Source organism: Scomber japonicus, chromosome 15 (genome assembly GCF_027409825.1).
Source record: "Scomber japonicus isolate fScoJap1 chromosome 15, fScoJap1.pri, whole genome shotgun sequence".
In the NCBI taxonomy this organism is placed as follows: Eukaryota; Metazoa; Chordata; class Actinopteri; order Scombriformes; family Scombridae; genus Scomber; species Scomber japonicus.
The window spans coordinates 14,392,225-14,417,000 of record NC_070592.1 but is presented as its reverse complement, the minus strand read 5'-3'; the positions used below and the strand labels follow the sequence as shown (position 1 = coordinate 14,417,000).

The window sequence follows — 24,776 nt, the reverse complement described above, 5'->3', positions numbered from 1 at the left end:
AATGCCATCGCTCGAGTGCACAGCCTGTGCCACATTCCCTCCTGAAAATCGCGTCTTGCTGGAATGGTTTGTCAAGGAAATTCACTTGTGTTAACATATACATAACACTTTGTATATGTCATGTGTTAAGGAGGCATAAAACATGCACCACACTGAAGGACAATGTGACACAATGTGAATGTGCTTCAGTAGTTTTCTTTGTTCCTCCCTCTCTTTTCATGTTAAATCTTTTTCTCCCACTCTCTTTTTTCATCATTGTCCCCTTAGATTTTCTACACAATATGTTATTATTATTAGTAGTAGTAGTAGTAGTAGTAGTAGTAGTAGTAGTATTAGTAGTAGTAATAGTATTGGTATCTATTATTCATACACCCTGTGTGACACTATGGTTGCTTTCGACAGTGATTGTGGTCTTTTGCCCAGTTTCATAGGGCTATTGCCAGCAGTCATTGTCATCATTGTTAAACCTCTCTGAACATCTTTGAATAAACAGACAAGTCATGGTTTCCCTACAAAAGAATTAAACAGCTAAGATACTGCCAACTGACAAAGAGATGAGTGTCACTGCCTCAGACATCTTTAGGGCTTGATAAGGGCACTTGATGTATTTTACAGAACTAAAGAATGAATTGTGTTTTAATTGTACAGTGGTACTTTCCTGTTTAAAAGACTTCCCGTCCCCTCCAGATAAAATTCTTTCATAGAGGTTTCTTTATGACTGTTGATCACAGGATCTCATGTGTTATACTTGAAGTACTGAGGTCATTCAGGCCAATTTATAAAAAGTTAACTGTGACTAATTCATTAATTACTTCATATTGACTGAATAATTTTCTAATCTGTGCATATGATGATCTTATTAGGCTGGATATGACCCCATATGACACCCCAAACCAAATGTTTTTAGTGTTAAGTGAAACCTTTGCATGTGAAAAAATGTAAATATCACATTTGAATTTGGTCCAGAGTCTTTGTCAATTGTAGCCTACTTTATGTCTCTACTCTGAACTATCTAGTACAGGCAAAGTGCCAAAAAAAAGAAGAAAGAAATTACAAATGTGATTTTAGCCAAAGCATTAGTGGTGGGGAAAGCATTGGTTCACATAATAATTGGGATACAATCTTCTATGGTTCTGAGAGCCCAAAAATTGATTTTTTTTGCATCATTTATAGTGTGTTGAGTTGAAGGAACAAAAAAAGATTTTGGATGTAATAACTTTACAATAAGCTTTGAAATAAGTAATTTATGACCTTACCAAAAGTGGCCAACTCAACTCCAGCACCAACCAACAAGACAAATCATACATTTCAAATGTATTTGTACAATCCCCTCCTGGAGATAAAGTTAGTAACACAACCTCCCCTACACACACACCAACCTCTATCTAACATAAGACATGTATAGGTCAGTAAATTACATTATTCTCATTCAGGCAGAAGAATGTAAGATGATCCCAAATTATTGTGTCAAACTTTTTAAATAAAAAAGTTGTACTGTCTCACACCTTTCCCTGCTTTGTTCTGTCTATTAGACAGCGACCTTCATTGAGATCAATGAATTTAATTGCCGTTATTACTGCAATTAAATGAGTGAAAAACACAAGAGAACAGTTTGGCACAGAGCATACTGGAGTAAGAGCTTCGACCTTGTGCCCTCTTTTTTTGAATTGAGAATCTATTCTGAATTGAATTGTGACACCAACAATAGGTATTAAATAGATTTGGGAGATTCCCATCCCTACAAGGCAGAGGCCATCAAAGACAATGTGTGAAAAGAGCTTTTAAAAAGTTAATTCCAGTCATTGTTAAACCTCATCCTCAACCTTTTTCCATACTTCCTCATTCTGCAAAACAACTTTAATCTCTCTCATCTTTATTTTTTCTTCCTCTTTCTCCTCTAATATTTCTTTCCTCTTTCCCTTCCTGTCCTCCAATCGTATCCTCTTGTCCATATCCATCTCTCCTTCTGGCTCTCTCGGACATTGTACATGATTGACTGACAACCTGACCACTCCCCATGAGATTTCCTTTAATTGGTTTAATTGATCTTAATTGGTTTAAAAGGTTAATCAACATGTTAATGAGGGGTGTCAGTATGATAGGTGAGTTGATTAATTAGTGGAGTTCTTATAACAAGCCTGTGATTGATTGGCTACTTCCTGTCAGCTGTCAGTCATCTTCAGCACCTTGCTGGTCCTTAAACACTAACAGAAAGGCAGATTGGGTGGCTGAATAAATAATAATAATAATAAGCTTTCACACATTTTTCTTTAAAATGTGTCGTATTATAGCACATCTCACATTACATGAATATGCAATATCTAATCTGAATTTATTTTTGATCTACTGTATGTTTAACATTATTTCACAGTAAATTAGAAAAAGCCTGGCAACAGTGTCAGTATGAACTGAGGATAGATCAATCTTTTCACTGCAGCGTTGCCAATGTCACAACAGACATTGCAAGATGATTGACGGATCTCCTATTGATTTCACCCCTAGTAAAACTACTTGCAAACCACTGAATAAGAGAGGACACTTACAAATAAATAACATTCAAGTGTTCATGAAATGTTTTGCTGACCTAAGAAGTTTATATTATGTTGTATATTATTCTACTTGTTTTGACTATATTTTTGTTGCCTTCCTTCCTACTGCAGATTTACTATTTAATTACCATTCTTCAAATGTGCATCAGCTCCACTTCATTACAAACAGTTCCACATGATGATATTCCCCCTTTTTTAATTCTTCCCTGTTTTTTTTTATTCTTCCCTGCAAACCATATGTTGTTCTGGTCTGCTAAATTCTATTTGTCTCCAGTAGAATAAATTATGATGGCAAAACCCAAAGGCAGTGTTAGTTTAGTTGCAAGAGCTAAATGAAAACAAATTCTGTCTCCGAGAGACTAAATGAACAAATCTGCTTTGGCAGGGTTGGTTACGTTTATAAGACATTGCTATGAGATGTTAGAGGGAGAGCAGGGAGCTAGGTGCTGCCAGCTAGCTGGACAAACTGGCTGTGTGTGTGTTTTTATGTGTGTGTTATAGGTCAGCCCCACTCAGCTCATAAAAACTTACTCCCATTGCTGCTGTCCAAATTATAGAGATCTGAATAAATAATAATCACCCATTGATTTATATCCAAGTTTGCATAAACTTAGGGGGGTGGGGTATAGGGAGGCAGGAGAAATCAGAGAACATAATAAAAGAATAACAACACAGAAACAGAAAGAGGAAGTGGTAAAAAAGTGTAGAGATCCAGAGAAGAAATTTAAAAAAGAAGAGACAGAAACCAACAGGGAAAGAAGACTAGGCCAAAACATATTATATGAAACATTAGAGGGCCTTTAATTTGAAACAATCATTCTGCCTACTGACAGTAGCTACCTGACTAAACTGTGACAAAGTAATCTCAACTCAAAGCTCCACTGACACTTTTTCTCACAAAAAATAACATAATTGACAGAGAGATGTAGTACATTTAGTTTTTCAGTCTGTGATGTAGTTATAATACAAATCCAAACTTTTGTGTGATATAAGAAAATAATGCAACATTTAATGTGAACTGATCTGTTCATTTTACAGTTAGTACAGTTAGTTTATTGAAATGGGGTTATATCTGTACGTGTTGAGACCCAGAGGCAGCACTGTTATTCTGTCCAGTAAAAACATGAAGCTTCACTTTACATTCAGGCAAACTAATGTGGCAGCTATAATTGTTGGATTTAATCGGTGAGATCAACATTTATCTTCCAAAAGGAATTCCTATCAAAATGCTGTGGAGACATCTGACCCAGCGGTAAATCACCAAAGAGCTGCACAGATCAGTTCTACGGATCGTCTTCTTTCCGGGATTAAGTGTGTGTGTGTTTGCGTGTGTAGATGGATACATTGTATAGCTGTGTTCTTGGACACATAAAAAAGCCTGTTCATGTATGAGTGTGTTTATTGTGTTTAATGCAAAGCCTGCTGCTCCACTGCATGGTTAAACGCAATTTACTGAGTTAATTGTCTGTTTGAATGCTTAATTGATGTCAAAATGATACATAATGGTTTTAAAACATGCCATAGGCCATACGCTGACAGACTTCAATTAAAGGAATTAACTCTTTCAATTTAGATATAGCTCCCTAGGACATGGATTTCTTTTTAAAGGGTGAATTCACTTCTATTTACATAATTTAAATTTTAATCCTACAATCTCAGGCAGCCTTGTTAATATGAAATGTCCAAGCATGTATAACTACTATAAATTTTAAATGAATGTTTACGTCAAGTTTTAAATAGTACAAAAAGGTAAGTAGCATCAATCAGAATAGATTACATGCAGTGTTTTTTTTTATTAATGAATGTAATGTTCACTTTTATATCATTGTTAACTGAACTGATAATATGTCATACATCTCTCCACTCTTTACTGTCTTCTTCACAGCTAAATACAAGCACAGCCATTAAGTGTCCATTAGCATGTTTAATTGAAGCTCAGTAATTATTCAGCTACAGTATGTCATAGTCTCAGAGCAAAAGTAAATGCTTTTCACCTCAGGACTAAAATGCATTTAAAGATTCAGCTCTCTCTAATATGTGATTACTGAGTGTGTTTTGAAGCACACTGTATGCCTTTGCTGTAGTACTCTTGGAGGCAAAGATTAAATCAGAGTGGAAGTACTTTCTCACCATGGGAACAGCTGTAAGTTCATTTCATCATCCTTGTACTTGCACCATTTTGTTTGCGGGCTGTACCCAAGCTGAGTGAGTGTAGCGCCTCACCCTGGGACTCAGGCCCACTAAAACACTTAGCATGTTTACTATATGTCTTTATGTATACTGTGGGTCAAAGCTGTCATAAGGGGGATTCCAAAAGATTGGGAGTTTTTTTTTCAACTGTATTTCAATAAGTAAAGACATTACATGCAAGACAAAAAACACTTTAATAACTTGAGAGACTATGTTACTGTCTATTGCATTAATTTGAATTTGTAAAATCCTATAAATAGCAGCCATTTAGACATTCTCCCTTGAAAGCCATACAAGAGGCCTTGACACTTGGGTGATGAAGGAATGAAGTGCCATAGACAGCAGAGGGTGTATAACAGATAAGATAGTTTATATTTCCTTCAGTGAGGGTGATTATTGGTTGACATGAAAACCTGAAAACAATTCCCATTGAAATCCCTGTATTATAATTGAGGGAGCTCCAGTGTGATGAAATTAGAACAATAATTGTCTTTCTGCTTGAACTTCCGTGAAAAGCTTCATTAGCGTAATTACCATTCGAGACCTAAAGGCATTTACACTGAAACAACAAATCAGATAGGATTACTTATGGCAAAAGTTTGATCTTTTATGCATGTAATTTCTGAAGACCAAGTTTTGATAATGGATTGTTTGTAGCTTGAGGGTAATAGAAATGAAAAATTGCTGGTACAAAACTGTGGGCTGGCTGGGAAGTTCCTTTGAGCAAGTTGTTGAAACCCAGCTGCTCCATTGTCAAGGCTATGGTAAAACAAGGCAGTTTCCAGATGTAACTGGTTGTGTTACAGTATACTCTCACCCCCACCAAATACAACCTTAAGCCGCATCTGGAATTGGGAATGTGTTCTCACTCATCTTGCTTGTTAAATAAAATAAGAACATGAACAGATCTCCCTCAAAGCAAGAAACCAGTGAATCATGTTTCCAAATAAACTGAGTTGTCAGTGGCCACAGGAAAAATCTATGAAAACACAATTTTACAGTGAATTTACCCTTTAAATAGGTCAACTTTTATCATTTTCAGGGTCATACTTTTTCCAACAAAAACATTATTTCCATGCAATTATTTATATCTTCTTATTATATACATGTACTGCGGGGAAAGCCGTGGACACCTAGTCAGCAGTTGAGTCACACATTCAGCCAGCAGGTGAGTCACACACTGCTAGCTGCGGGTAAGCTACAGCCTTTCATCAAGCCAGAAATACATGCATCAAGTACAAAAATACGAAGGATGTTAAAAACCATTGGATATAAATGAATGTGGTATATACAGACTTTGAAGTGATAAAAAGCTAAGTCATGATGTGACTATTTCAGGGAGGTCCTCCCCAAACCACCCCATGGTATACCAATGAATCGGACAGTGCATGACTTGAAGCCTAACAAGACAGATATTGTGTGATATTGTGATCTTGTGATCTCTTGAGTCTAGCTGACTTACAAGATAAATGTAACTGTGCAGCTATTTACTGTAAAACATTGTTTTAGTAATTTCACCCTTTGTAAGCACCATACTCTATCTTGAATGAAGAGTTGGAACAAGCAGATGCAGAATAGATTTGGGATACCATATGAAAGCTTTTCTGTTTTCCAAACATTTTCAACTATTACTTTACTAAAAGAAATGTATCTAAGATCTCTACTTTAATTATATTGTCTTTGATTTAGTCAAACCCCCTCACTTTATGGGACTCTAATTGTCATTTTTTGTTCCAATTTGACCCCTTTGAAATAATTTGCAGTGTGCACCATCACATACTGGAACCCACCAAAATGAATACATTGTACAGTAATTGTCATTTACGAAGTCATCCAGTCAATTCTCCAGTCAATCTGAATTTTAATACTGTTGCACATACTTTAAGTAGCTCAGTTAACAGTGTCAGGTAAAAGCCAAGAATGTCTAGTCAGTCAGCCATTCAGTCTGGCGGTCAGCCAGTTAGTGTGTCAGTCAGCCAGCCATCTAGTCAATTGAATGGTTGCCAGAATTTCCATTTGCAGTATGTAATTAAGTCTGAACACTGAGAAATAATCCCTGGTTCTTATTAATGAACACATGAAAACATGATAATTATAAGTACAAAATGAACTTTAATCTTACAAGAATTGTCATATCTAAATTTGTTAAGTGGACTTAGAAGAATAAGAAGTGTCAGTATTCAAAGCAGAAAAACGCTCAAACAGGAAGAGAAGAGTAAAGACAACTGAAAGGGTATGGTTCAGAGAAAAATATAGCCACATATTTCCATCTGATGTAGTGTTGTGCTCCTTAAAATAAATACTCAAATTTGATCATATTGCTCTTATTTTGTGCATTAGCCTCTTAAAAACTGTTTCTGTAGATCAAAGTTTGACAGCCTGAAACAAAGTTTTGAATCAATACCGAAACAAGATGAACAAGAGTTGGAGTGCCTGCAGAGAGGCAGAGACTTGTGCTGGACATAGTGGTAGTTCTGAACTCCAAGCAACAACAACGAAAGATATAGCCACAGCTAGCGACCAACATGTGGTGCTTCAAGCCATTAATACACTCAAAGAGAATCTAGCTAACAAAAATAGAAGACAATTGTGGAGCTAGGGAAGAGTGCTGAATGAGAAGGAAGAGTGGATATCACATGACATGGAAGAGCTAAGGCAGAGTTGGCCTTTTCCTAATTGTTCATCATTCAAACACATTGTGAGAACTGGCTATGCATGGGAAAACGTTGGCAATTGTGCCAAACTTGCAGGCAAAGGACCATATAGCGTGTACCCATAGCCTTAAACTACCTGCATTCAGGAATAGTAGCTGTGGCAAAAAGAGCATAATATACTTACTAAACAACCATTCTAACCAGTCTTACTGGAGTATACATAATCGTAACCTATTTTAGAATGTCATAAAACATGCAAGCCTTTTCTATACTTTGCTGTTGTTCATTGGCTTGACATGGCTGCACCCCACCGAGTTAAGCACAAGCTCCAAGCAAAGCTACTGTAATTCCACAGTATTTTTTGTATTTTCACACCTTAAAATCAAGCATATAGGTTCAGTAGTATCACCCTTTGCTAGCAGGCACCTTTTCCAAGTTTGGCCATGGTAGATTCAAACCAAACAAACAGCAGGCTTCACAAAACATTCCATAACAGTTTTGCAACTTTTGCTTCAGGCTTAGCACCACTGAACTATTTCAACTTTAAAGCCATAATGCACCCAAACTCTTTATTGCATCAAATTCTCACAGCCTGTAGGCTTGAGCAGTGGTTAAAAGTTAGCAATTTCATCCCTCACAGAGAGCAGCAACTTTGGCCGGCTTGTTAGTGAAAAAGCCATTGAAACAGTATGTTTCAAGCATTATATAATATTTTTGCCATAATATGGATAAATACACTGCTCCTGTTTGTCGCACTCTGGGTCACATTTTATTATTATGTTAGCATGACACAAGTCTGTCTTATTCAGAGTGGAAGGAAATGCCTATCAGAGGTTTTGGAAATTGCAGTCAGTTTTGTATCAACCATGTTCTTTTTCAAGAGGGCAAAATGTGATCGAGCCCCAGGACATGATGGAAGTAGAAGTTGGACTGACTGCTCTCGCTGACCTTTGATGGCCACTCTGTTTGAATTTCAAATGGTTTAGAAAGCATTTTTACTCCAACATCAGCATAATGAAAAATGTCACCGCATTCTTCTGATTGCTGAATGTTAGTGGGACCTTAATCCTGACCCTAGCCTGTGACTGTTTTTGCAATGACCAAAGCACAAAAAAAGAACAATTCAATGGCAGGCAGCAGGCTTCCTTATGAATGTGAATGTACTTTTAACACTAACTGAACATAGCAATTTCTATTTTGATGCTTACAAGATCTATGAATCTACTGCCTTCTGTAATACTTAATTCACTTACTCACAGTTAGCCTGTCTGCCCCCTAGTGACCAATATGAGGTATGCCAATCACTATGGATGAGAGACTACTAAACCAACATTATTGAGTTTCTTCCTGGGTACTGCATAGAACATAAAGGGTGCTTCCTTGCTCAGACACTGTGTGTTGCAACAATTTCAATGCATGGCAGGCACAACATATATCTGAAGGGGTGCTTATATACAGGAAACCTTTCATTTTACATTTCATAAATAAGATCCGGACTATAATATCTTCCTTCTTTTCGCATGTGTTTGTGTGTGTGCCTGTTTGTCCGTCGTCTTTGTGTGTGTCAGGTATGAACAATGTGTTTCCTTCCCCGCGGCACAACCTACCAATCACATCCCTCCATCATCTTTCTTCATTACGTATTCATGAGTTTCTGTGTCTGCGGGCCTGTGATTGGCTCTTAATGAACAACTGACAGCATTATCAGTCAGCCAATGCTATGGCAACCGAATAAGTCAGTCAGTAAAAAAGAAATACCAGTCAACCACTGGAATAGAAACATTATTCAACTCGAGCAGTAAGACAGTATACCCCTCAGGGAGGTTGACATATTGGGTATTGTTGACTGTGTGGAACCTTTGATATGACTCTCATAATGTCTCAAACAAACTCATTTATCAAGTCATGCATCTTGAAATGCAAATTGTATTGGGTAATTACAGCCAAGAAAAAAGACAGCATTTAGTACATATGGACTATACCATTTAGTTTTTTGTGTAAATAAATCCTCAACTGCTTTTCCTTGTCAGCTTTGGCTTAAGTACCATTAGTCAAACCGAGTACAGAGACACTGCAAGCCTCAGGGGGTTCATATGAGCTCATAAATCTATGAACCACCCCTTTATCATCTTTTATATTATTTTGAGAGTTTGCATTTCACCAGTGCTGGTTTTCATTGTTGAGTCGGTGTTCAGTTCTGCTGTATCCAAAGGCCATTAGCACTGGGATCTTTACAGCACTGTAAGTGTAGCAGTGAATGTAGTTGCTTGAATGAATGCAGCTAGTTTGAATAGACACAATCTTGTAATGTAACATGATGGCTGTTCTGTGGTTACAAAATAGCTCATCAAATGTGGAGGATGTGTACAGCACTGACAACTGTCTTCCCCCACTGATTGCACTCACGACTTGCATACATTTAAAATGTGATTAACTCAGTGTAGGCAGAGATATATATATATTTAGGCTGTAACCTACCCAATCATTAATAATTCTATCAACACTTTCTGTCTAGTTTGCAAGTTATATCAAATAAACCCCAACACAAAGCAAATGTCGCCCAGAATATCTTATTTTGTATCTACATTATTATACCTTGTGGAACTTGCCAGATTACTAAATACACAGCAAATCTCCTGGTCTCTCTTCATTCTATTCTTTTCAGTAGTAGTTGTCATAACATTGGAAAATTACTATAAATCTCATATGAAAAAGGATATTACCTGCAGTATTTCCTAATATGAGCTAGTAATTTAACATATCATGCAGCATGGACTGATTCATTTATGATTCATTAGTAGTTGTCTACACCAGATCTCATCTCTTTTACTTAAACAACCAACCAGTTCATTTTAAACAGCTCAAAACCATACTTATCCTCAGTTCACTCCGATGAATCACTTTGCTTAGTAAATCTGACTGATACTATTTCTGACTGATTTCTAAATTCCTCTGTGATACACTGTAAAACATGTCTGTAGAGTTATTACTGAAACACTGTAAAATGATGACATCAAAAACCTGTAATTGGAAATACAAATGAGCATTGTTTACGTTACAATATCATTTTTATTTGTATTTATTTATAAAAATGATTTGTTTATTTGTAGAAATGACCTATTACTGTAGTTTAAAGGCAGAAAAACCATAATACAAAAAGCTATATAATGCTAATAACATGATAGTGTTAAAATAACATTATTTGTAGATTTTGAGGGGAATTTACAGAAAAACGACTTATATTGTAGCATAAAATGTCCTATAATGAGGCTTTTGCAGTTAAACAATGTACCCTTCTCCAGCTTCCTCTCAAAGACCAGGTTAATTGGTCACTCTAAATTGCCTGTAGATATGAGTATGAATGATTGTCTGTCTACTCTCTGTGATGGACTGGTGACCAGTCTATGGTGTGCCCCGCCTCTCGTCTAATGACAGCTAGGATTGGCTCCAGCCCTCCTGCAACCCTCAAGAGAGGATAAGCAGTATGAACTTTTGATGTAAATTGGTTAAATAACATAATGGTCATGCTAATTCAGCAGAAATCCAATGTTGAATTTTTTAGATTAAAATGTCATTTTATACATTTTAATTGTTAATATTACAGGCTCTTCTGTAAAGATGATTACAGTTTTGCCATATGTTTTACAAAATTATTCTGGTAACCACAGCTGCTAGGCGTTTTCTGTTTTGTAGGTCTCAATCTATATTGTGTGTAACTATACAAAACTGTGAATATTTGCTTTCCTTATGTGGGTATATTAAAACACCAAAGTGTGTGATGGCCCTTCTTAGATCATGTCTCACTGCTCAACACCACCAGTATTAAAAACAGGAAGTATGGCTAAAATAAATGAATCATTAAATAATGATAATTGTATTATGTTTTGTTTTTAATAACATGTTGGTATGTTTTACAAATAAGAGGCTAAACCTCAGTTTGGTTTTGAAAAGATAAAGCCTATATCCAATTGCGGCAAAATGTGGTTCAGCATATATTTTATTGAGCTAGGTTTTGCTTAAGGGTGTCTTCTCTACTGTTAAATGTTAGTTGAGCTCTGTGTTTATTCTGTTGGTAGTTATATATAGTTTTGTTAAATATGCAACATTTTAGTTCATAAATATGGTTTATTTAAATGCAGCTGCCCTTCCATCTGTTGTTTGCAGTGGAACTGCTGCTTGTAGGCTAGAATATTAACATGGGCATATTTTACTTTGATGCATATTCACACAGGACAGGTTTTATGATGCATATTAACAGTGTCTTGATACCGTGTATGAATTTGCACGGGCAAAAACAAATTTGGCTTTAAACTATTTTTGGCCCAGATTCTCAGATTTTTTTTAATTTTTTTTTTTGTGGGGGGCGGGAAGTACTTTTCAAACTTGATTGTAAGACTTTGATCTTGATAAGAGCTTCCCTAGGTTGTCGGGGAAAAAATGAGTCGATTCATGAATGTCCTTAATTTCTAACAATTGGGACATTTTCAAATGCGAGTTTAATCTGAAGGCAGTAATTCAATTATACAATATATTGTTTATCACCTCTTTCTGTCCTGTTGGCTCAAGATAAACTATATTAAACTTAGAGATCTATGGGTTGTTTTTTTAAGGTCAACATTGTACTATCCAATGTCATTAAGACATTAGGTTTTATGGATTCGAAATTATTGTTGTCATGTTTCCAACACAGTGGAAGAGAAAATACATTCACTTCATTCTGTTCTTTCAAGCTTCATGTTCAAATGCGTTTTTTTCAATTTGTTTGTGAAAATATATGTATGAGAGGAGGCTGTTTTAATCACTGCTCCTAAATATAATAACAAATGAAACCCAGAAAAATATGCTTTTCATTTGAGCGACAGGAGATACTGTATCAAGTATGTGCCCCCTCGTTTTGAATGTGTATGACATCAGTGTCAGGAGAAATACATTTTATTCTTTGTGTAGGTGGATTTCTGTGAAGTTACTTAAAGTGTTGTTGCATTCAGTTTATGTGTGCATGTTGCTCAGAGGCAGCCATAAGCAGCTATAATGCATTTGTTGCATTGAGCAAACTCATTAATGGGGGAATTTATTAAATACATTACTTTAAAATGTAAGGAACATTCATATTTGTTCACTATTAGTTCTATTTATTGATACACATAACTGCATAACCTTTTGCAACTTAAAGTACTGTATAAGTCTACTTGAGAGGTTATGGTGAGCAAATAATATACAGCATTAAATATATTCAGAACTAAAATGAATATGCTTTTAAGCCAAACTATCAAGTTTGGAAATGAATTACAATATAAAAAGTGTTATTGATCAGGAGGTACAATACTGTATCTTTACAAGAGCAACTCTCTTTACACTAAACTTTTTACACTAATAAATTGACATGATTTCTTATGCTCAAAATATAATAATGTATTAAAATGTATTAAAAACTGGTTCTACATAAAGGTCTAAAGAATATAGGCCACTAATGCCATAACTACAGGATGAATTTGGACCAACAAAAATGACCGTGGTTAGCAAGTGTATTCATCTTTGACTCATCTACTACAATATTAAAATTAGTTTTACAATGATTCATTGAGTGACTACAGTAGTAATACAGCTTTAATTTAAATGAAGTATTATGGAGGGGAGGTTCTTATCTTTGCCTTGGCAGACATATACCATCACCATTACATGAAACTATCATGGTAAGTTCACACAATAATGCACAAATGGATTTTGTGGCCATATTACATTAGATCGATCATAAGCACATTCATTGGTTTGATGTAATGTCAACATGATAAGTAGAATGCCACTAACATATGTGTGTGTGTGTGTGTTTGCCTTTTTACAACATTAGGATCATTATTGGCATGAAATACACATGCTGCAATTTAACCATGTCGAACAAAGCACCACTGATGTATGTGCATATGTAGCCACTGTATAACATGAGCATAATTGTAGCCCATTAACGCATCTGCCATTTGTCATCATTCAGTGGATTAGTCAGGTCATTATGAAAACGACGTCTGTAAGCCACTCTATCAGACATTCATTAAGGTGATTTTTCACTGTACTTTGTCATTCAGGACAAGATATATTTGTCATTATTTATGTTGGTAGCATGTTCATTCATTTTGATGGAGTAGAGCACCAAAAAAAATCAAATCTCAACTACAGGGAGTCAAATTTAGATTAGCCTGGGGTGTTTTGTATTTATTATCATTGCATGGATTCAAATACAGCTCTCGCCCACTCAACTTTACAACCAAACATGCTGAGATATAGTAACATACTGTACAAACACAACACTGGTGACCTTGGAATGAAATGATGTTACCCATTTCAGAAAACAGAGCTCCTGCTGACAGGGATGCCTCTGTCATTTTGTCTCCTCTTGTCTTTGATTTACTCTTATTAAAGGAGCCATTTATTTTCCAACGTACCATTATCTGAATGCTTTGATTACAGAGCTGCATCATTGTCGTTTTAATTAAAGCTGCAATTTCCCTTACCAGCTTTTGTTCAGAATATGATGGAGCTTCCAGCAAAACACCTTGACATCTGATGTATGTGTCTGAGTGACAGAAAGAGAAAAAGATTAAGCTTCTTTATGAACAAAAACTCTTCAATTGTGCCATTGTTGAAATGGTTTTTCCTACTTTCTTGCTTTTTGTCTCTCTTACTCCCCCTTCTCCCCCCACCATTTTTTTTTTTTTACTTTGCCTGTATACGTTTCTTTTCTGCTGTACTCTTCTCTCTCAGAATTATGAGGGAGAAGAATCTGCCATTTAAAAATAAATTCCTTTGCTATATCTCTATTTTCTAATCTTTATCCAATCTGCTCTCTGATTTTTTCTTCTCTTTTCTGTATTCTGTTCTCCTCCGCAGTGAAGCGATCAGTAGATTTTAAATCGCGGGGCGTTAAATTATTCCCTGGCAAAGACTCCAGCAACAAGTTTTCAATATGTGAGTTCACATCTTAATGTCACTTTGGCTAATGAACTAACGTGTGATGGCTTGTTTTGACTTGGACTGGCTTTTGTTTCATTTTGTTTTTGCTTTTTTTTTAATTTAGTCCCTTAAAAAGGCTGTTAGTTTCAACACTTTTGTGCTTCTGATCATTAAACAACACAAATCTTTTATTACTTTTGCAGACAACACATGGTAACATCAACTCAAAAAAACATAATACCAATATTTTATGACTAAATATTGGTACATTTATATATTGGCAGTAATCATTTTTTTGAAACACAAATATGTTGACACAGCCTTTATAAGAGTGTGCTTCTTTATTCTGCCTGACTTGCTGTGTCTTTGTTGTTTGATGTTTTGTATATGTATTTTTGGTCATGGTGTCTTGGTTTTTGCATGCCTCTTCATGGCTTGCCCTGATATATTTAATCATGGTCTGTTTTGATAAGCTTTAATTATGGTTTGTTTTGGCTTGCTTGGGGCTTGTTTGGGGAATGTGAATCAGCTGTTATGAGATTGTTTTCCGCCCCCTCATGCTGCTTCTCCTCTTTTTCCCTCATGCTTTTCTTCTCTTCTCTTTTCTTCTCTTCACACACCTACAAGTACTTTTGTAGACCTTTTATAGACAGGTCATTGTGCACATCAAAACAATCAATGAAAATAGAAAGAGACTTATGTATGTTTCTCTGTAGGCTCTACTGCATAGCTGTTCTCAGTTGAAGGCATATTGAATCACTATTGCAAATGTATTATTCTTACAAAGTTCATCAAAATTATTCATCAAAGGTGGACCCCTGGGTGAAAATGCAGGTTTACACCTTTGATACAGTAAGTAAAACCATTCCCATTAAATGGCAGCTCTTCTTTAGGAGCCATCAAAATTTTCTTGAGTTTTCTGAAATCCCCAATTGTAAGAAAATGACACTAACTGTTAAATCAGACACCATGAAGTGAAATTATCAAGTGTAGGGCTGTCATGGTTCATACGTCATTTGAAATACAGTAATGCAAAAATGACTCCATGAATATTATGACATTTCATTCAAAGCCTTTTCAACTCTCAAAAAGCATGAAGAATATCCAAGAAAAAGAGCATTACCTTTGTTACTGAGGTTTCACTTATTAAAGCAGTCTGTACCTACTTTAACCTCACACATTTGATTTTACATCTTTTTCTTTGTCTTTTTATAATACCACTTTCACTCTCTCTTTGTCTCTCTCCCACACACATTCCCTGTGTATGAATATCACTTGCAGATAATAGTGATAGTAATAATAGTGATGATATTTACATGCTTTTATGTTTCCCACCTACTGCAGTTTAATCATAAACAGCACAGCACTCACATTTATTACACTTATGTATAAAGTATACACAAACACACACATTCTCATGCATAAATACTGAACATACATATGGAAATATTTCAACATCTACAAGGACGTATGGAAACACAAGTGCAGTAGCATCAAAACAAGGACACACTGTATGCTATTGCATGCCAAAACACAGTGATGTGCACACACATACACATACATAGACCTGTCGTTAATTGGTTTGCATGCTTTGTAATAATGAATTTTTGAACGTTTATGATTTATTTGCTTGTCCACTTTGTGTTTGTGTGTCTGTATGTTAATATGTGAATGTCATCGATTCTGTATGAGTTAATGGAAAGGCAATGGCTGAGCTAAGCAGAGAAACAGAGTGCATGACAGATTAATCAGGTTCCCTGACAGGTTGGAGAGTCATGGTTGAGGTTTGATTCTACAGATGTGAATTTGTATGTTAATTAGTCTAGCTCTGATTGGTTCAGATGCTGATTTGCTCTGCTCTGACTGGTTTAACTCTTCAGTGAAGCACAAAACTTTGTGTGTCTGTCTTTCTCTGCGCCTACAGGACAAACAGATATGTTTATGTTTTTGTACACGTGTTTCTGTGTATGTGTGTAAGTGTTTATTGTGAGTGTGCACAGAACACTGATACTGTAACCAGTCCCTCTGGTATGGTGTTAATAGTCCAGATGGTCAAATTAGCCGCTCCAACAAAGCAACAAACTATCTACTCTAACAAATACACACACACATACAAACAGACACACACACACACACACACACACACACACACACACACACACACACACACCACCTGCTGGGTTTGTTGATACGGACTGCCCGTTAGACACCATGGGTTGGTGGATGTTTGTGTGAAATCAGAGATGGACAGTATTATCACGGCCCACATTTGTTACACCTGACTGAGTTGACTGTTATCAGCATTTTTGTTTAAGATAAGATACAATTCTGGGCACCCTGGTGGTCTAATGGTTCAGGCCCTTCCATGTAACTGCAACATCCATGGTTAGATCACCCGCTGGGGGACCCCTGCAACAAATCACACCCCTTTCCCTTCCTACACATTATAAATATATATACATTATAAAATAAAGGAAAAACTTGACTTGAGGTGAACAGAGACTTATGAATGCACTTTTGAATGCACTGGAACATAAAATATAGGTGACAATATAAGATTAAAGCAGGCTTCTCCTTTTTCTTTCAGAATCTGCCAAAAACATTAACATTAAAAATGTTGAATCTTAAAAATATTATAGTCTATATATAATCATGTTTTTCCACACTGCAGAGCATGTACTCATACTAAGTTGGGATCAACAAAATACCAAAATGTTATCTTGTTGCTGCTTTAAAAAATCTAAATATCATTCCACAACAAAGTCCATGATTTGTTGTGTTTCACATGAATATTAGTCCATGTATTTGAATATCTAAAAACACCATTGGGTGATTTGTTCGCTCTATAGCTGAAGTAATTGAGCACACCAAGACAGTTTCTCCCTTGAGGAATATTCTACTGACACCAGGCATTAGGAAAGTATGAACGCCTAAAAAAATACACATAAAAATCCTCAGAGTGGCCTAAATTTACATTCATTGATGTGAATGAAAGATGAGGGTTCCTCAAGGATTATTCATATAACTTTTCTCTCACCCTGATTACATTAAAGAGTACAAGAGATTCTGTCATGTGTGGCCCTAAATTGTGTAAAAATAGGTCATCAATGGACTCCGGCTCATTAGGAGTCTGTATTACTTCTACTTTTTATGCCAGTCTCCATAAACAGCTCTGTGGCACATGAAGGATCCTTCTCAGTATTAGAAAAAAGTACAGCAGAAAAGAAGAGCTTTAAAGTACAACGTGTTTTGAATGAGGGAAAAGTTTTTAAATGGAATAGAGCTGTTTGTGTTTTGCATTCTTTCTCTTACCTGACAGCTATGTTTCTTTGGCTTTCCTTGGGAAGACACAAAAGCTTTTCTCCTTTTTTTCTTCTTTTTGCCCAATGCACACACAAAAACACACATATACACGCTTACACACACTGTCCTTTGCTCAAAGTTAACCCAGCAGCTATGTTTCTTGAAACTTTTAAAACTTTTAAATGCTCAAGAGAAAGAGGAGAGTGGTTGAGGTTTTGCGGAAATAAAAATAATTCTTTTACTGCTCTGTCTTTTAAGGAAAGCCATTGAAATATAGCTGTGGGGATATGTGAATGGAAAAAGGAGGCAGGGGAGACAGAAAAAAGTAGTATAATGATGACAGTAAAAGAAAGACTACATATGTACAGTACTGTCAACAACTGTATTGTAATTAGAGACAGAGCAAGCGAGTAGAGATGCATCATGTCAGGTGCGTGTTTGGTGTTTGTTGTGATGTCGCAGTCTCAAAGTATTGGTACAGTTCTGTCTGTTGTCTCTGTTTTACCACTGTGATGTTTGTAGTGTTACTGTCAAGATTAGCTCTCATGTTTCTGAAAGAATTAAGATGGTATCTGAAGTGCTGTGTCACCCCCGTCTGCCTAACTAACTCGTCTGTCTCTCTATCTCCTGGTCTGTCTAACGTGTCCCTCCTCCCACCTGTTTCCTGCTCTCTACAGTGAATAAGTGATGAGGCAGGCAGACTTCCAAAACCAAAAAGTGGAGGAGTGGAAATTTCCTGATTCATTCCAGTGTGCATTTGAAGTAGTTCTGTGGTGTTGATTTGACAGTCATGTTTATACCTTGGCTAAACTTTATTCTTCACTTCCATGAACACATGAAACATAAAAAGAAAAGGGATTTATTAAGTATTACAAAAAAAAGTAGTCAGTGTTTGTATCAGCCATGGATCCACCTGCATTTGCATGAGTTGCTGTTTCTAAAAGGAGATTTTCCTTTCTGGAACCAATACAGCTTGACTTAATGTGTATGCTTCACTCTTACCTGCCCGTCCCTGCCTCTCCACCTGTCTGTTTCTCTGTGTAGTAAATGAAGGTGGTGTGAGACAGGCATCTAACTCTTGCCCTGACCCAGGAGAGCCAGAGAATGGAAAACGCCATGGCAACGACTTTAGGTACAATTTGCACTCACAAACAGTGCATATTTACAGACAATTCTACTACAGACAAGTCGGCACTTATATACTTTAACACAATTTCCCCAAACATCTTTTATACACATTGTTCTGTTGTGTTTTACCTCTTTGTGCAATTGTGTGTTTTTTTGTAGCATTGGCAGTGTGGTTCAGTTCACTTGTGGAGAGGACTATGTTCTTCAGGGCAGTAAAACCATCAGCTGCCAGAGAGTGGCTGAAGTCTTTGCAGCCTGGAGTGACCACAGACCAGTATGTAAAGGTAAGAAATGGTATCTGCACAAGCAAACTAATTACTGACACTGCATTAACAGACACATATATATATAGAAAGAGAAAGAGGCAAATGTGAAGTTGGCAAAGTTGCCCATGTATACTGCCTCAAAATGATACCCATATTGCTTTGACCTGTCCTCAACAAAATCAAATTTCTGTATCTATCATCTGGCTATGAAATTATAAAACAAAACACTCCATAATCCAATGTTTGCAGTGTAGTGCCTCACCAACTTGCTGTGGTTGTATGCTTTTATCAAGGGAGTTACGATAGTCACCAAAAATTACACTCTGCATCATAAACATTGTGCAAGTTATTCCAGTTATGCCATTTAAAAATGGCTTTAAAAGATACTTAATACATACATTTGATCATTAACACATATTATTTTAATTGTTCAACTTGCATAACTAGTGTTCTCCTTTCACATCCACTGCTCTTTTAGTCTCAGACTTTCAACACATACACACACACACAGAGGGAGTGAGACAGAGAGGGCGTATGTCATGTTAAATGCCAAAGTCATTTGTCATTTCTCCCTTCACTAGGCTACAGACTCTGGCTGGAGACACATACTTTAACATAAAAACCGATATTCAGTGAGTGTGGGTCTGAGTGTGTGTGTGTGTGTGTGTGTGTGTGTGTGTGTGTGTGTGTGTGTGTGTGTGTGTGTGTGGGGGGGGGGGGGGAGACAGAAAGAACAAGAAAGAAGTACTTTAACACCCAACTAATAATCATGGAAATATAGAACCAAAAGGGAGAAAAAAGTGGGGACAGAGAATGTGAGGGTGGGGAAACTGAAGAAGGAGACAAGGGAAAGCTGAAATATGTCACACCCACTCTTTCTTTGTTAATTATAGCTTCTGTGAAAGTAAAACTCACTAAATCAATCATGAGACATTAGTGTATGAACACCACCTAAACTTTTGACTAATTGACACACAAGACAATTAAGGAAAACTGCATTACAGTTGAACATAACTCTCATATAGAAATATTAAATTGAGCTACTTTAATCACTTTCCGTAGGAGGCTCACTATGTTATGTATGAATGTAACCACATCTGGATGATGATTCTGTGATGTGATAGTTTGTTACCTTGAACATAAATGATCTTGCTATCAACCCTATTCCCCCATGGAGGTCATAATGTAAGACTTGTAGGAAGAGTGTGCTGTTGCTACTTCACCTGCAAACTACGTGCTCAAACTACAAAGTAACAAATGTGAAAAAAACAACAACTCTGCAACACTGACCTCTGGAAAAATCTTCTTTATTTCACGTATTGGTCATAGTGCATGGTCAGCTACAGAGTAGTGCCCCGGGAGTCTGTAAGGATTCAATATCTTTCTCAGGGACACCTGATAGTCAGCCAGTCTTCAAGGACACATACCACTAGCCACCACTACTGCCCTGAGTTTCTCCCAAGAGTCAAGACTGAGGCGGATTGACCTTCATTAAGCCTTTTTGTTACCGTGACAGCACAGATCTTTGTAAGCAGGCAAGACATAACCTGCTTTATACATATAGGATAAGTCTCAGTCTCAGGGCTCTGCTTGGTCCGTGCCAATCAACCTTATTATCCAACTCATTATTAGAGATATTATAGTGCCGATAACCTTTGATTGGCCCCTTAAAATTGTTAATGACTGTCAGGGATTCATCATGCCTAAATATTTTATAATGAGCCATTAAATACAGCTAGTGACATTAAGACTATCAAGTCTTACATTTACCTGCATGCGATGATGGGCTCCCTGAAGGGAAGTTGCCAATGACACTGTGATGTAGTCCCCTTAAGCAGTGAATGGTTAAAACAGAATGACCCCTATCACTGTAAAACACAGCCATCAGTTCCCAGTCAGCAGGGATCTTTGAAGGAAAAGTATGTGGGCAGTTTGAGACATTTTTACCAAGCTACCAGCTTCTGAGTAGCAGGTGTGCATTGTGAAATCTCTGCTTAATATAAAAAATGGTCGCTGGTATTCCCAACATGAACAACTGTTCAGTGAGCAACTTTTTGACAACGCCATGACAAAGTACACCATCCTACTCCATGGTTGTTGCTTAGTAACTAGTGATTTTGTGCTAGTTGATCTTTGTTATTTTAAGCATCTCACAATGGAGGGCACTGTTACTCCAGCATGCTTCCCTCAGTGGCAAGCTGGATGAACTCATTTTTTGCTATCTAAGGTAAACAGTAGGAATAACTACTCATGATAGTTATTGTTCACAGTTTATGACATGACCGACATGATCTACCAACAATATGGTTGTTTATTTCTCTGTAGCTCTCATGCAAGCACTACTTTTTGTTATAGTTGTTCAGTACATTTGACAAGACGTGTGTAACACTGGGAAAATATCTGTTTTTGAAAATAATGTTGAGGCTTTATATGAGCTATATACCAAGATCCCTTGTCAGAAAAGAAACACTGCAATACTATGCAAGTGTAAACATTGTAAATATAACTTTAAAGCATAAAATGAGAAGTTTTGATGCAGTGGCTTAGTTTAAGAGCACAGTGTAAAATATAGAGTACTCGTCTATTTTTAAACCTAATCACAGAAATCGCGTTTCCCCGTAGGCACAAAATATAAAATCCAATATTGAAATTCTGAAGATAAAAATGCCTCAAAGGCAAGAGAGAAAGGCAAGTGTAAAGCTAATAGACTGGGAGTAGAATACATTTTTTGCTGTGATTATTTTAATAGGTTTTATTTTACTACCCTCTTGACCTGAGCTTTGCCATCATACATAGAAACCAGGATATAATATTGACATTATTTTGACATGTCCATTTTTGCCCTTTTAGTGAGAAGAGGCTTTAGTGAGGAGATGTTTTTTTTCAAAAGCAACACAATCTGGAAACAGAGCTTAAGCAGGATTAGATTGTCAGCAGGAAGACTATAATATCAGCTGGTGGAGTCATGGTGGGCTTCAGTTATGGCCGGTCACATGAGCTCATCTTATTTCTGATCTAAGCTGGCCTCTTGGAGAGATCCTGCCTATAATTATACAGTCTTTGACTATACACTAAAATTGACTTCAAAACCTTGAGTTTGCACAAACACTACATGATTATGCACAGAAAGATTTTAAAGTTGTCGTATACATAAAATAAAATGTTTCTAGTGTCATTGTTTGTTGACTATATTTTTGTGTCTAAAGACTAATCTGCACTGCATAAACTTAAATCAGTGTTGTTTCCCACTCTAGTAGTACAGATGGCAGAGGACATATTTTAATATATTAAATGAATTAAGGTAACCACAAATGCCAGTGCAATGTCATGCCAAAATGTGTAGACCAATAAAAAAATGTGCTACATCTGCATAAATAAACCTGATCTGTGCCATTCTATCAACCTTGGCACCACTGTGCTCATGTGGAGCCACAAATTACCGAGCAGGTGCAAGCACAGATATATGTACAGAAGTTTACACAAGTTTGGATACACTTTGTCATTCAAGTTATGGGAAAGCATGTTGAAACTTTTGACAGGTACTGTACTCTGCTTTGCTGTGTCATTGAAATAACTAAACAGATGTATCATGTTTTACAGTTAGAGTTCAACAGGTGAGCTACTGAAATAGGGGATAGTCAGCCATCAGTGTGCTTCATTATATGTACATTTGATACCCAATATAAAAACACTCTGCTCTCCAAAGTACACTGTCCTTATTTAGCCTACTTTGTTCCACCCTCATGAACAAAACTGGAATGAGAGAGAGGCTGCATTTAGCTGAACACAGCTGAGATTTGACCTTTACATCCAGACCAGTCAAAAGCTAAAGTGGAAACTCATGAATAACATTGAGAGAGAGGCAATCTGTCAGGAAGCATCAAGCCAGCTGACTTATTAAAGGGTCGCTTCTGTCAAAACGCTTAAATACATCTAAATGCATATTTTGGAACATTAGAAAGAAAATAAATATGCCCTTTATGCCATATCAGTGAACTAATAGAAAGAAAGAAATATAGACTAAAAATATGAGACAGGGACAGAGTGGTAATTACTTTATTAGATACAATACAACAATTACAAAACTAAATAAAAATAAACTATAAAAATAGCCGTCAAATTGCAATGTCCTTCTGTCCATGTGTACAACAGTTTATAAGAGAGGGAGAGACAGACAGACACACAGACAGACAGATAGAGAGAGTGTCCATGTGGCATCTTGATTAATGGACAGATGGCAAGGCCACTGAGCCAACTCTCTCTCAGCCTTTGTGTGTGTGTGTGTGTGTGTGTGTGTGTGTAGGTGTGTGTGTGTGTGTGTGTGTGAACTCCAGGGGAGTTTAGTTGATCTGCCTGAATATACTGAAGGGTCCTATATGTCATCCTGATACACACACACACACACACACACACACACACACACACACACACACAAGCACATATGTTAACATCAAACAGGAAAGAAAGAAAATGAAAAAGGAACACAAGTGGCACTATACAACAACTATACTAAATGACTGTCTCTTTTGTGCTTTTGTGTTGTGTGTGTCTCTAACCAGACCGAGGACCATTGGAACGCTGCATGCCAGCTTAATGATGTCATCAATCATTCTCTGTGTCCATTGGTCAATCTATCTGCTCCTGTAGGCAGTCTGTTAAAACAGCCATTTGGAAACTTCTGATCTCTAATCTGAGTTAGCACCTCGATTTAAGCCTCAGTGTGACCACATTTACTTTATAAAGAGTTTTCACTTCAACAGTCTGATTTGGTCAAAGCTCACTCAAACTTAAATTTGAGTTGCTGGTTCCATTAAAAAAACCCTCCTGTAATTAAAAATGTACCTGATAGCCTGACAAGTAATATTCATACTCTTGTCATCAACAGGAAAACAGAAGATGCCTCCCAATCCTTTCTGTCAAAAATAAGATTTAAGGTTTTCATTTTAGTTTACCTGTCTAATTAGTTACACATCATCCTTGTCAAAGTTGCTTTAATTAGAAATGTCCTTTTATGGCGATGTCCCTTTAATAATTAACTTACTTTAATCATGTTTCTGTGATGAAGAAATTTCCATCATAATCATAAAAATCACATAACAATTGGCTTGCAGGCATTTTGTGATGGACTGCTTTATATACAACGTCATCAAGGCCTGTAGCACAGCATCTGAATGCTACATGAGTTTATTAACTACTAGGCTACAGTATATAAATATATGACTACAGTCTATTCAATGACAGCTGGAAGGTGTCATCTGAAGTTAATCTGACGCAGGGCATGTCAGATAAACCAATGGGAATGTAATGATAAATGTCCAGATCACCAAAAGGTTTGTCTACTTACAAATGAGCTATTTTGAACCAAAGAAACATTGTTATCTTGTATACATTTCCAAATCAGTCCATAAATTGTGTACTTTTGAAAACTCATCCGTATGATTCAGTTTTATTTTCTATTTGATTTATTTTACCTTCCCAGTTCTCTTCATGCTCTCTGGTTAGGGTGCAGGGTCAGGTGTAAAATTTCTAACAGGTAGGGGTTAAGTGTCCTTGGTAGAGTATGCTTCAGTAGATATTGCTGTGTGGATGATTGAACCTGAGCCCTCCACTGGGGGAGACGACTCACTAACCACAAAGGCCATCATGCTGAGAAAGCAGTAGAGTTATAGACCTTGAGTTTGAGGAAGAGTTCAGACCGAAGGAAGCTGCTGTGCTAGAACTGAGAAACAAGTCAAAACGTT

The 24,776-nt window shown here is 36.7% G+C and overlaps 1 protein-coding gene across 1 annotated transcript in view; it reads left to right on the top strand.

The window, feature by feature from the left end:
- LOC128373891 (CUB and sushi domain-containing protein 3-like) overlaps positions 1–24,776 on the top strand; it is a 276,110-nt gene that overhangs the window by 120,536 nt on the left and 130,798 nt on the right. The window contains exons 6-8 of the mRNA XM_053334086.1: positions 14,276–14,353; positions 18,686–18,773; positions 18,929–19,053. Of these exons, the coding sequence (XP_053190061.1) occupies positions 14,276–14,353; positions 18,686–18,773; positions 18,929–19,053 (291 nt within the window). The remainder of the gene's footprint in view (positions 1–14,275; positions 14,354–18,685; positions 18,774–18,928; positions 19,054–24,776) is intronic.